Source organism: Drosophila virilis, chromosome 2 (assembly GCF_030788295.1).
Source record: "Drosophila virilis strain 15010-1051.87 chromosome 2, Dvir_AGI_RSII-ME, whole genome shotgun sequence".
NCBI lineage: Eukaryota > Metazoa > Arthropoda > Insecta > Diptera > Drosophilidae > Drosophila > Drosophila virilis.
The window spans coordinates 30,843,859-30,855,650 of record NC_091544.1 but is presented as its reverse complement, the minus strand read 5'-3'; the positions used below and the strand labels follow the sequence as shown (position 1 = coordinate 30,855,650).

Sequence of the window (11,792 nt, the reverse complement as noted above, 5' to 3'; positions counted from 1 at the left end):
GCCTTGTCTTGACCCAGTATTTTTGCGATTGTTGGTAGGAAACCAAAGTTAACTGCAGTTTTTTCCTGTTGCTGTTTGTTGTTCTGTTTGTTGTTTTGCTGTTTTGTTGCCTTTTGTGTTGATTTTCCAGTCAGTCGCACTTTGTGCCTTGTGCAATTTAAGTTATGAACAACGTTTCGTTTCGATTCATTCTGTTTGACTTTGTATAAAACTCTGATATGAGGGCTAAAACAGAACTAATGGTAACTTTTTATTGTTTGGCAGCTGTTGCTGATCTCTAAATAGTCAAAAAGTTGGGATAGATAAAATAATATTTTAATATATTCGAATAATGAACTATGAAAAAATCAATAAATTAAATATCAACACAAAGAATATAATAAATTATGACACAAGGAAGTAAAAATGGCCATAATGACAGCAAGCCATAAAATATCAAAAAATAAAATTAAATGAAACAGATTTGTTGATTTAAAAAAGCTGTGGCCTGACAATGGCTATGGAAAGCTTGGAACGTCTTTTCACAGCAGGGTATTCAGGAGTTTGGCAAAATAATTCTATGCGCTATTTTCTTGAATTTCAGCTTTGTTGTTGTTGCTTTGTTTTTCGAGAATTGCATGCATTTCACATGAGCCGGCAGCAATTCCTCATTTGCATTTTTGGTGCCGCTTTCCATTTGGGTTATTGCGTGTTTTATTGTTTTGCGCTGCTTTATGGCAACTGGCAAACGTGGTGTGTAAATATTTGCACAGCCACCGTCATATCTTTGCCATTCACTATGCTAGCGTGAAAATTTCCACAGATGCGTTTAACAATGCAGAAGAGTGCAATATTTGCTTGGCCATTCCATTTATTGTTGGCCAGCGAAATTTCAATTAAAATCACTGGCTGCGTACTCTTGTCGGACCGTGTCAGTGAAGCGATTCACCGAATGGGATGCTTAAATTTTATTAATTTTAAACAAAACTCATTACATAACACAAGCTGCGACCGGCCTATTAAGCAAATGGGCTAGCATAAAACTTTGCAAGTCTCACAGTGGCTGGAGGCAAGGCTGGCAAACAAAACAAACTGCAGTATAACAAAGCGTGTAGAAGTAATGTGCTAAATGAACAACGCTCTAAATTGAGGGCAGGGCCGCGGCAGGGGCGCGTTGGGCTGCGGGGGTTTCTGGCAAATACAAATAAAATTAACTAAACTCAAAACAAATACCCAACTCTCGTGCTCGTTGTCCAGTTTGTAAAGCGTTTAGCGTTGAAAAAAATAATTAAAAACTAATTAAATGGGCCAGACTGAGGACGGTGGCGGAGGCGGAGGCTATGCGCTTTACGGGCTGCTGCTGTAAAACTTAATTAACTAAATGCCAGGCAGGCAACTAAAACTAAAACAATAACGATAACTCCACAGTAAAGTTGCCCACGCGCGAGCTCATGGGGCGTATGAGTAATTTAATCATCTTGTTGGCATGACCAAAGCTTTTGTTGTCATCCACAAATGCAATTTGTGTCATAAGCAAACAAGAAACTTACATGCCCGAAAGGACTGAGACACACACAAAGTCAACAAAAGTTCGAAGGTTGTGTGCGCTCGTGTGAGTGCGAGTGTGTGGGTGTGTGGGTGTGTGCGCGCGTGTGTGTGCAAGGTCTTCGGTTTTAAGAACTAACGCAACCACGCGGCAACTCAGCTAATTGAGATGTTTACTAAAGGGAACTAACTAATTATTATAAAAATAGTAATTCAATTGCAATCTAATTATTATTTTTCCTCTGATGTGTATTAAATTGTTCGTAATTTATCAATTTATCTTTTTTATTTTGCTTCACATTTCCAGCCGCCTGAACAAAATGTCCGCTCAACAACGTTAATTTTTCGCAACCAGTTGATCACATTCAAAATTGAACGTTTAAAACAGAAAACGTAATAATCAATAGTTTTCCATTATTATTTTAGTTTGAATTTGTAAATATATTTGAAGTCGAACGGGCGAACGGACGATTTCTTATCTCTGACACCCGCTTTTTTCATACAGATCGAATAATAAGCAAAAAAGTTTCATTCAACTATTTTCTACCAATTTTTCACACTAGCGGGTGGACCAGAGTAAATAATATTAAGTTTGTATCTCTTAGCTCTGGGCTGAGCTTTGATCAGTCAGTATTCAATATTTAATCTTAATAAAAAGATTATGCATTTAAAGAATGGAAAAAAATTGATCTCTTGTTTGAGTGAACAGAATTGGGCGAACATGACTTTAATCCTGGCTTTAAGGATTGCGAGAGTTGTTAAAAGTGTTCCTCTTACGGTTGAATTTTGTTTTCAGTCCGCTTCCAGCCTTTTGCACTGCTATTGACTCTCGCACCCATTTGCTTTGGCACCTCGGCTAGCCTGTGTATTCTGTATCCTGTGTGCTGTGTTCTTACACTGTTTTTATTTCAAAATGCCTACCAAGAGGAGCTTGAGTTACATTGTTGGGCGTGGCCGGAGTTTGGCTTTCCTCTTTGCTTTGGCCTTTAAGTGTGCTGCGAGCCATGTTGAGTGTTTGCTCGACAACTGTGTGTACAGTGTGTGTGCGTGTGCAACAAAAAGAAAAGCAAAAGAAAAGCTGAGGTTTGCTTTTGCTGGCTTAACTTGCAATCGCCGCGTTGCCTTTAATGAAAATTGACAGCTGCTGCGGCAAAAAGCAGATTAACAAACCAAATATGGCAACAGCTTGGCCAAAAGCATGTGCAACCGCTGCTGCTGTCAAAGGCCAGCACATGCATCCACAACAATGCATGCTTCACAATTTCCATACAAAAGGCGACAGGCTTGCCCCCACTCTATGTATCATTTGCCGCACACACACTCATAAAATGAGGCACAAAGCGCATATTGAAAACGCTTTGGCATAAACTGGCCTGCTCCTCCTCCTCCCTCTTTTCGTTAGCCCCCTCCACCCTAGTGGCATTACTTTGCCGCCCACTGACAATGACTGACCCGGAGTGATAGCAGCCAATGGCCAACTCTGTGGCACTGCCCACTCAATTGTTGCCGAGTGCCACATTGTGTGGCGAACGTTGATTTCATATGCTTAATTGAAATCGGCGCTGAATGCAATCGGGCAGCGCTTTTGTGCGAGTGGCTGCTGCAGTGTATTACCAATAGAAAACTGCTGGCGTAGCCGCAATCCATTTAGGAAACTGCTACTAACTGTTAAGAAGTATTTCATTATAGCAATTGTGAAAAGCCAAAGCGAATTATACTTTTCATACCTAGGCACTCTTTCCTGGGCACGGCAAAAATAATGACTGATGCTTGGGGATAAAAGATTATCCGAATGCCCATTTTGTTGAATTAACAATGAAGTATAAGAATATTCAACTTTTAAATTTAATAAAATCGTTTAATTTTATGATGTTCTGTTGTTTGGCGGAAGTTTCATTTATAGCTTAAAGTAATTTTTAAGCTGAATTTCTGTCTCTTACTGCCTGCAGGTCTTAAGCACGTTGTGCAAGACTTTTCTTGCTGTATGTTATTTTTAAACGAACCCCAACTCCAGCCTTAGATAAGGCTGCTTTGTTAATTACAATTTTAATTAAAAATGTTGGCGATTTTAGTCTGTTATTTTTCTTTCAGGTATTCGCTTGCTACTGGCATGCACTGGTGTTTTTTTTACAGTTCTTGTTGTTGTTTTTGCTATTCAGTTTAATTTGGAAAATCTAAATTGCACAATTTACATAATTTCTGACTGGAAATGGCTTCGGTATCGCCTTTGGCTGACATATGCAGTCACAATAATACAAAATGGAAATGCTGCTAATGAGAAGTCACTTGTATTACCCACGTCCCAAAAGCCATTGTTAACATTCCTGCGCATAGCTTATAAATGAGCTTCGGTGTGGGTCCCAAAGTGCAGAGTTATGTGGCCACAGAGCTTGCATATGCTAGGGGCAACTGTTTGTCGAGGGCCAAACTTGGCCATAATCGGGACATAATCGGGCAACTCGGCTACGGGTACATAGCTTAACAACAACACGCCAAAAGCAACAACAAACAGCTCTAATGGGCTTTCGAATGTTAATTTGCATATGTTTTGGGAGGGTGAGGCCTAGCGATTAGATAAGGGGTCAAGCATGCTAAACGGGAGAAGGTATAAATATGTATATGGAACATAATATACACAGTATTAATTTGATTTGTGAAAAACCCAAACTGTAGATGGCCGGGAATATGTTGAACTATCTAAAGTGTGATTTAAAACATTATACTTAGGTAGGTGCTAAAGGCAGATCCTAATATAGCCGAAAGATTTTACTTTTGGTGTTGAACATTTCAAGCTAAAAACTTGACCATGGACGAAAACTAATTTTTACTTCCCTTTTTGTCTGTGAATCATCGCCAAAGGATTTGGCGAGCGAATTACTTTGTTCATATCTGGTTTAGCTACTGGGATTGTGTCAGCTCAGAAATTATCCTCAGTTCCTTTCTGGCGAGATTTATATTCGTTTTAGCTGCACCGACTTTGTCAGCTCGATATATCTTACAGACTGATTTGACATTTGTATGACTATTTCTGACTTGACCTCGTCTTTGCCGCATCGCCGGATGTCGTCCAGCATAACGCTGAGCTTACGCCCCCTGCAAGTCTCGTATTACACTTCCGCGACGATCGCGGCCACGGAGTGGCCAAAGGCATCCCGTTCCATACTTTTACGCTACGTTATAGTACAATTTAGTTGCTAATTGCTTTCTTTTGTTAGGTGGTATGAATGTATATTTGGATTTTCATGTGTACCGAGCGCAGAATAAGTGCAGTCTCCGCGCTGCACTCTGTAGATAGTAATAGATCTATAAAGTCAGGTAACTTTTTCTTTTAGCATCAAAAAGTCGGAAGCAGTCGAAGCTCTAAATTTCAGTTTCTTCTGATCAATATTAGTCTTCCGGTTAATATTTCTCCCGTTCAATAAACATTTAAAGTAGCTTATGACCAAATTTAAAATACCTTTAATTAGCTTGGCCTCTGTAAAGACCTTTATAAAAACCTATTCAAGATGGAAGCGGATTTTGATTTTGCCACACCGCCGCCAGAGGAGCGTATAATACGTTCGCATACCCTGAACGCGGAACAGGAAAAGGATCTCACTGAGGCGTTTTCATTGTTTGATACCGCCAAAGCCGGTGTGATACCGATGAAACAGCTGAAGGATATCCTAAGGGCTGTGGCACACAATCCGCCCGAACATGAGCTGCAGGACTATTATAATGAATACGATCCCGAAGGTGCCGATGAGCTATATCTGAGCGATTTTCTGCACATAATGTCGATGCGCTACAAGGATCAAACGCCCGAGGACGAGGTTATACTGGCATTCAAAGTCTTCGACAAGGATGACAATGGATGGATACACGAATCAGAGTTCCGTCACATAATGAGCACAATGGGGGATTATATGAACGAAGATGAAGTTGATCAGATATTACTAGATGCCAATTCGAATACCGAGGGCAATATCGTTTATAAAGACTTTGTGGCCATGATGAGCGAGCGTTAGAGTCAAGCAGGCGGCGACAAACTAACTAAAAATATATTTCAAATTCTGAATACATTCAGTTTATTAATAATAAATCATTTGGACAAACGAGCTTTGCTAAAAATTGTTATATCTTACGATAAGATCCGAAAATGAATCAACAACCAGACCTAGGTGATGAGCAAATCAACGAGTACAAGGAGGCCTTCGCTCTCTTCGATAAAAGCGGTTCGGGCATGATTAGTACACGGGAGCTGGGCAATCTGATGCGCTCACTGGGCCAGAGTCCCACCGAAGCGGAGCTCAGGGATCTGGTCAATGAGGTTGATACCGTTGGTAATGGAGAGATTGATTTTGCCGCGTTTTGCACACTGATGAGCAAACAATCGCACGAGAATGATTCCGACGAGGAGTTACGCGAGGCTTTTAAGATCTTTGACAAGGACGAGGATGGTTTCATATCACCGGCCGAGCTGCGCTTTGTCATGATCAATCTGGGTGAGAAGCTGACCGACGAGGAGATCGATGATATGATACGTGAGGCAGACTTTGACGGTGATGGCAAAATCAACTATGAAGAATTTGTTTATATGATTACACAAAAGTAACATGTTTCATTATTAATATTTTTCCAATTCTCAATTACACACTAGTTCAAATTAAAGCTGTAACCAACTGAAAATATTGTAAAGTTTGTGGCCTCTTTGATGGCTCGTCAATCCATGCTGCAAGTTTTCCAAGCCACAAGCTCATCATCATTATTAAATAAACTTAATTTCGCTCCGCCCAGGTTGTCTTTGGGCTTGGCTTCTTTTTAGTCGTGTCTCATATATGCGTAAATTTAATTTTTTGGTTTTGTGGTCGTTCACTCGGAGCGAAATTTTTGACAAAACGGACCAGTCTTTTGTGGCGGCACCTTTGTGGCATGTCAGCAATTTTCCTGTAGATTAAATTCAATTTACTTATGCAATAAAATTAAATTCTTCTTTGGCCTAGACATTGCATTCATGGGGGCAGCTGCAGCTCGAAGCTTATTTTTCGGTTGTGCGAGGGAGGGAATATGCACAGGTGGACAAATCGTGGCCTGCCAGCATTTTTGCATATTGCTTAACAAAATGCCAGCTTTGCTTAATTAAAAGTTCAGAAAACATTGAAAACTCAAATCGATGCACTTCAAGGATAAATGATAAAAAAAAGTAGATTTCAATTTCGGATGCAACATCAATAAGCACTTTTGCAAGGGCATAAATATAATATGCGCTCTCACACACACGCGCAGACACAGAGGGGGAAAGTGACAGAAAGGGTGAGCAGGGGCTCGGGGGTGAGTTGAATGGACGCTACAGCTCGTAAGTGTGGACTATATCCCGGCAGACACAGGCTGTAGGTCTCAGCATGACGACAGATGCCATTTGTGGGTCCAGCTACTGCCATAGGAAATTGAATTTGTGTGTGTGTGTGTGTGTATGTGTATGTTAGTGAGTGAATGTGTTGTGAATTTGTTGCTGTTGCTGCTTTTGGCAGTGCAGCCACATGATAAAGGCTGACATCTCTCGCATGGGGTCATTATATTTTGACATTAATGAGAAGTAAAGGAAATGAGCTAAAATGTGACAGCAAAAATACAGGATATTATATTTAAAATTTTTCGCAATATTTTACTTAAAACTGTAGACGGGCTTCATCCATTTTTTTTCGTAAATAAAGTTTGAAATTTTATCAAATTTTAGATGTATTCTACCTGTACTAGTTTTGTTAAATTGAATTAAAAATTACGAAGGGGCGTCTGAAAAAAAAATGTAATAAATAAATTGAATATTTTACCAAAATATTAAATATGGAAAATAATGAACATAATTATAATTGTTAAAAGGCCTTTTTTTTTTAATTATTAAAATAAAAACAACATCACAATTTTTACATAATACAAGTAGAATGCAAACAATTATATTTACATCTCAATTGTAAATTCAAATTTTTTTTTATATATAAAATTTATTCTCATTTCTATAGTTGAATTATTTGAATTGAATATTTTCATGTATTTCTTAAAGAGCATTCCGAGTGCGCCTGTCCGCTTATTACATTTTTGGCACATTCGCCAAAAATGTTCATGCACATCGATTTAATGTAGAATTTTTTGTGGTTTTTTACCACACCCAAAGCACACACACCGACGCCCTCTCGGAGAGTGTCATTTGGGACACTTCTGCACATGTACTTGGCCACGCAAAAAGGCGCATGCAAGTGACACGGACAAGGACGAGGACGAGGGAGAGTACGAATGCAGCTGCGAGTGTGAACACAAGGACGAGCCGAATCGCTCCGTAAATGTGCAAATGCCACATGGCAGCAACAAGAGTTGCAAGCAAATGAGTTTTGGGCGCAAGGACATGTGCCGGGATAGGGGAAGGAGCAGCAGTCAAGTCCTGGCAGTTGCGGTTGCCGAGTGTCCATTTGCAGTAACTCAACTTCACTTAAATATTTTTAGCCATTCAAGAAACGTCTGTTAATTGGTATTAAAAACTGCAAAACCCCTAAAACCACAACTAGTTGAGGCCACGCTTCAAATATTCTTCAAGTTAAAACCTTAAGATTTTTTACGACTACTATATACCCGAAGTACCATCGTTCAATCACATGCCCAAGCCCAGTTTTTGGCCGGCGGTTACCCTTTTTGGATTAACAGATCAACGCACAAAAGCAGCTTACCAAACCATCGTCTGGGGACTTGCCACGCTAACAACTTACCCATTTCCATAAGGCCTATAAGCTTATCTAGGCCAAAGGACGCGCACTGACAGTTGAAGATAGGCAAAGCCGCAGACGCTTTGATGACCCAATTAAATTTACAACCGAAAAAACCCAACTTTTTGAGGAAAACGCACTTATTTGCATTTGACATACGCAAACTTTAGTGTTGTAAAACGTAACAAGATAACTTTAAAGGAATTTCAGAAATTGCCAATACATGGTCACACTGGCAATGATGAGATATTCGTAGAAAATTGGGCAATAGACAAACATTTTTAACAACTGCTGAAATTATACTTTAATTATAGTTTAAATTTTGTGTGAAAATTTAAAATATCTCTTAAATATTTCAAGCAAAATGAGATATATATATTTTTTAATATTAAAGAAAATAGGAAATGGTGACAATTTGCTAAAGAAAAATCTGTTTGATATTCCATTCCTTATTCAGTAGCCAAATGGACCCATCTTGAGCACACTTTCTGAATCTTCTTAAAAAGAAAAACTCTTGTAAACGTAGGCCTCCCACATACATTTTACTTGTAAGAAAAAACCTCAAGAGATTCAGTTGCGCTTGAAGATATTGCGTGAAATTGCGTGGAAAATTTATGCGCTGTACCTACTTCTCCTTGGCCCTCCACTCACTGGGCTAAGTTTTCCTTTGTGCGTCCGCCTACTTTTACGGCGCATTTCATTTTTTATTTTTCACTCTGAAAATTGACTTAGCAAACTACTTGAAATGTAAAAATGTTCGAGCGGCAACTGGAAAGTAAAACTTGCAGCAACTTTGAAGGCACACGTAATTATGCGCATTACACAGCTGACCCAGGCACTCTACCTGTTCCTCCTACTGCAACTGCTACTCCAGTTCATCGCAATCGCAGCAACAGCAGTGCTCACACCTCTTAGGGAGCTGAGCCCCAAGCGCTTGCGCAATCGCCGCACGCATCAGAAACGCCTCAGCGGCAGTCTGGATCAGATTGAGGATATGGGCGATGTGTCTGGTGGCAGTTCCTGTAATACAGCAGGCAGCGGTTGTAACGAAGCTGGTGGCGACTTAAACAGCATGAAATGCGGCTCCAATAGCGATAGCTTTATGGGCCACCCCAGTCCCAAGCAGACCGCCACGAACATAGCCCAAAAGGCCGCACACGAGGCGGAGCAGGCTTACGGCACACAGCAGTCCGCCGCGGCGGAGGTGTCGCACATGGTCAAAAAACAGCTGGCGGATAGGGCATATGCCGCTGCCAAGGCGGCCGAAGCGGCGCTTTCGGGCAAGCAACAGATTGTCGAGCAGCTGGAGGCGGAGATAAACGATGCGGAGTCGGTCATGCAGCAGGCGACAGACTCAATTGCCAGCTCTCAGAATAATCTGCATGCCGCTCACAATTCGGCCAAAAAGGCGCATCAGTTATTTCTGGCCATGGAGGCTATCATGAAGCTTGCCAAGGAGAATCTGTGCCAAGCCAAAAACGCGGCTACCGGTGCACAGCAGGAGTTTGATGATAAGGCACAGCTCATGGAAACGGCGCAGTGTCGCATCGACACGCTCAAGAAGCGGCTTTGCGAGTCCCGCAGAGATCTGCAAAATATCAAAAAGTCTGCCTACAAAGCGGTCTGTGCCGCTGCTGAGGCACGCAAAAAGGCCTCCAGAGAACGGCGCACGGCAGTCCGAAGGGGTCGCAGAAAACGACGAATAAAACATAAAGAGGCAGTTGCATCTCAGTGAAAGCAGTTCTTTTTATTTCTATTTTCTAATGACACACGTCTTGAATAAAACAATAATTCCCTTAAAGTGTTAGTTATAAATTGATATCTGAACACCTTAAATGTCTAAACTGGATGCTTTGATCCATGGACAGACGAATGCTCTATATAAACCTTTAACAAGGGTACAAAAAGGTTGACAATTGAAACGGGTTTCCACCCACTGGTTGAATAATGTTATTTCAGTTTATCAAGACTTAACCGTACTTAAATCAATTTCTAATTTTATTAGCAAAGCTCTTTTGCAGCAATCTTCAATATTCTGACAAATTCACGAACCGAATCGAATCGAATGTTAATTAACTTAATTCCAAACTGTTCACTGTTGACATCCATGTTTACTTTATCAAAGATCCACGTCTATACTATACAGTGTGAAAATGCTTGGACATTTAGCTACATTTGTACATGTGTCTGCTTCAATCTTCATTTCAACACACAACAATCCATGTCACATTTTTTTTTTTTAAATGCACAAACAATTTAACAACTTTGAGTATTAGCTTAAAACGATTTGTATTAATTTATTTTCCAATCACGATTATTTAACATTCACTGTCATTCCACATTCGTTTAGCTTTTCTCCATGGTCACATTATGATGTGAATACACATCTTTCCAGCCCACAATATGGTAATATTAAATGCGATTCTTCTACATCGAATAATCTTGTGCAAACACAAAAGTGTGTTTTGCTCTTGGTTCTTGGCAACCGGACGCCGGACAGAAATCCTTTGAGAGTTTTTAGCGCCAAACAATGTTGGCGCATCCAGAAGGATGTGTGGGCGTTGCCGGAAAGGACACAAAAGGACAATAAAACAATTTGACCAAAGCTATTTCGTTAGAAGTTTGGACAGACTTTCCTGTCAGCTTAGGGCCCCTTGTTTGCCGGTAATGCGATTGGGACAGCAAAAAGTTTCTCTTTTTCGCACACGTTTTCAATAATGATTAGTTTTTGAATGGGTTCAGTTTTTGGGCTGCGTCTGTTTTTTTTATTTATAATGAGCCGAATATGTCGATAAAATATTTATGTATAAAAGTTGACAAGAAATAAGTTTTTAGAGTGCGCCATTAATTGGGTTATCACGTGCTATGTCTTGAATAAGTTGTTCACCGAAAAAGTTGCCCACAGGCACTTAAAGGACAGGAATTGCCGGCAGCCCGTGGGTCATTTAAGCCGCTGATCTGTAAATCCCCCAGCAGCGTAAATGGACAAGCCAAAAAGGGTTTAGATTTGGCCATGCTTCTCGCATTTTGGCCAGTTGATTGAGCGGCAACTTTTTGTTTTGCTTGGCTCGGTTTTGGTGTCTTAACGCTTGGCACATTAAGCCGCATGCGGCCCAAATCACTGACTACAAGGCACAAAAAATGTGTTTGCGTGTGTGTGTGTATATGTATGCGTATCTGCTGACACTTTAATGCCAACACAAGCTGCCAAGTGCTGATCGCTCAATTGCCAACAGCATCAGCAGCGGCAGCGAAAACTACTAAAAGTCAGGCTAGGCTACAATGAGTCAGTATAAATGTGTGTTTGTGTGTGTGCGTGAGTGTGTGTGTGTGTGTCTCGGTGTGTTGGGGGTTTCTTTGACTGCCTTCCCATTAAGTCAACAGAAACCGCAACGCCCCATGTCAACGCCCCCAGCTCGACGACAATGCTCGAATCTCAACCATTTGACCAAAATGTATTCATTTCAGCCATGGCAACCACTCAGATTGTATGTGTGTATGTGTGTGTGAGTGCGTGTGTGATGGTGTTTGGTT

General features: G+C 40.6%; 3 protein-coding genes across 3 annotated transcripts; all 3 read left to right on the top strand.

Annotated features, from left to right (window-relative positions):
- Positions 1–4,856: 4,856 nt before the first annotated feature.
- On the top strand, positions 4,857–5,622 carry LOC6632995 (uncharacterized). Its single transcript, XM_002056460.4, has one exon. The coding sequence runs from the start codon at positions 5,031–5,033 to the stop codon at positions 5,529–5,531; it is 501 nt and encodes a 166-aa protein (XP_002056496.1). The 5' UTR covers positions 4,857–5,030; the 3' UTR covers positions 5,532–5,622.
- Positions 5,623–5,662: 40 nt separating this feature from the next.
- Positions 5,663–6,340, top strand: Acam (Androcam). The gene has a single exon (XM_002056459.4). The coding sequence runs from the start codon at positions 5,663–5,665 to the stop codon at positions 6,116–6,118; it is 456 nt and encodes a 151-aa protein (XP_002056495.1). The 3' UTR covers positions 6,119–6,340.
- A 2,325-nt stretch (positions 6,341–8,665) lies between these two features.
- Positions 8,666–10,059, top strand: LOC6632993 (uncharacterized). Its single transcript, XM_015170333.3, has 2 exons — positions 8,666–9,063; positions 9,133–10,059. Exon 2 carries the CDS (start codon positions 9,253–9,255, stop codon positions 9,991–9,993), a length of 741 nt encoding a protein of 246 aa, XP_015025819.1. The 5' UTR covers positions 8,666–9,063; positions 9,133–9,252; the 3' UTR covers positions 9,994–10,059.
- The last annotated feature ends 1,733 nt before the right edge of the window (positions 10,060–11,792 follow it).

Excerpts from the sequence above, each read along its gene's own strand:
- LOC6632995 (XM_002056460.4), top strand. The coding sequence starts at position 5,031 with ATGGAAGCGGATTTTGATTTTGCCACACCGCCGCCAGAGGAGCGTATA.
- Acam (XM_002056459.4), top strand. The coding sequence starts at position 5,663 with ATGAATCAACAACCAGACCTAGGTGATGAGCAAATCAACGAGTACAAG.
- LOC6632993 (XM_015170333.3), top strand. The coding sequence starts at position 9,253 with ATGGGCGATGTGTCTGGTGGCAGTTCCTGTAATACAGCAGGCAGCGGT.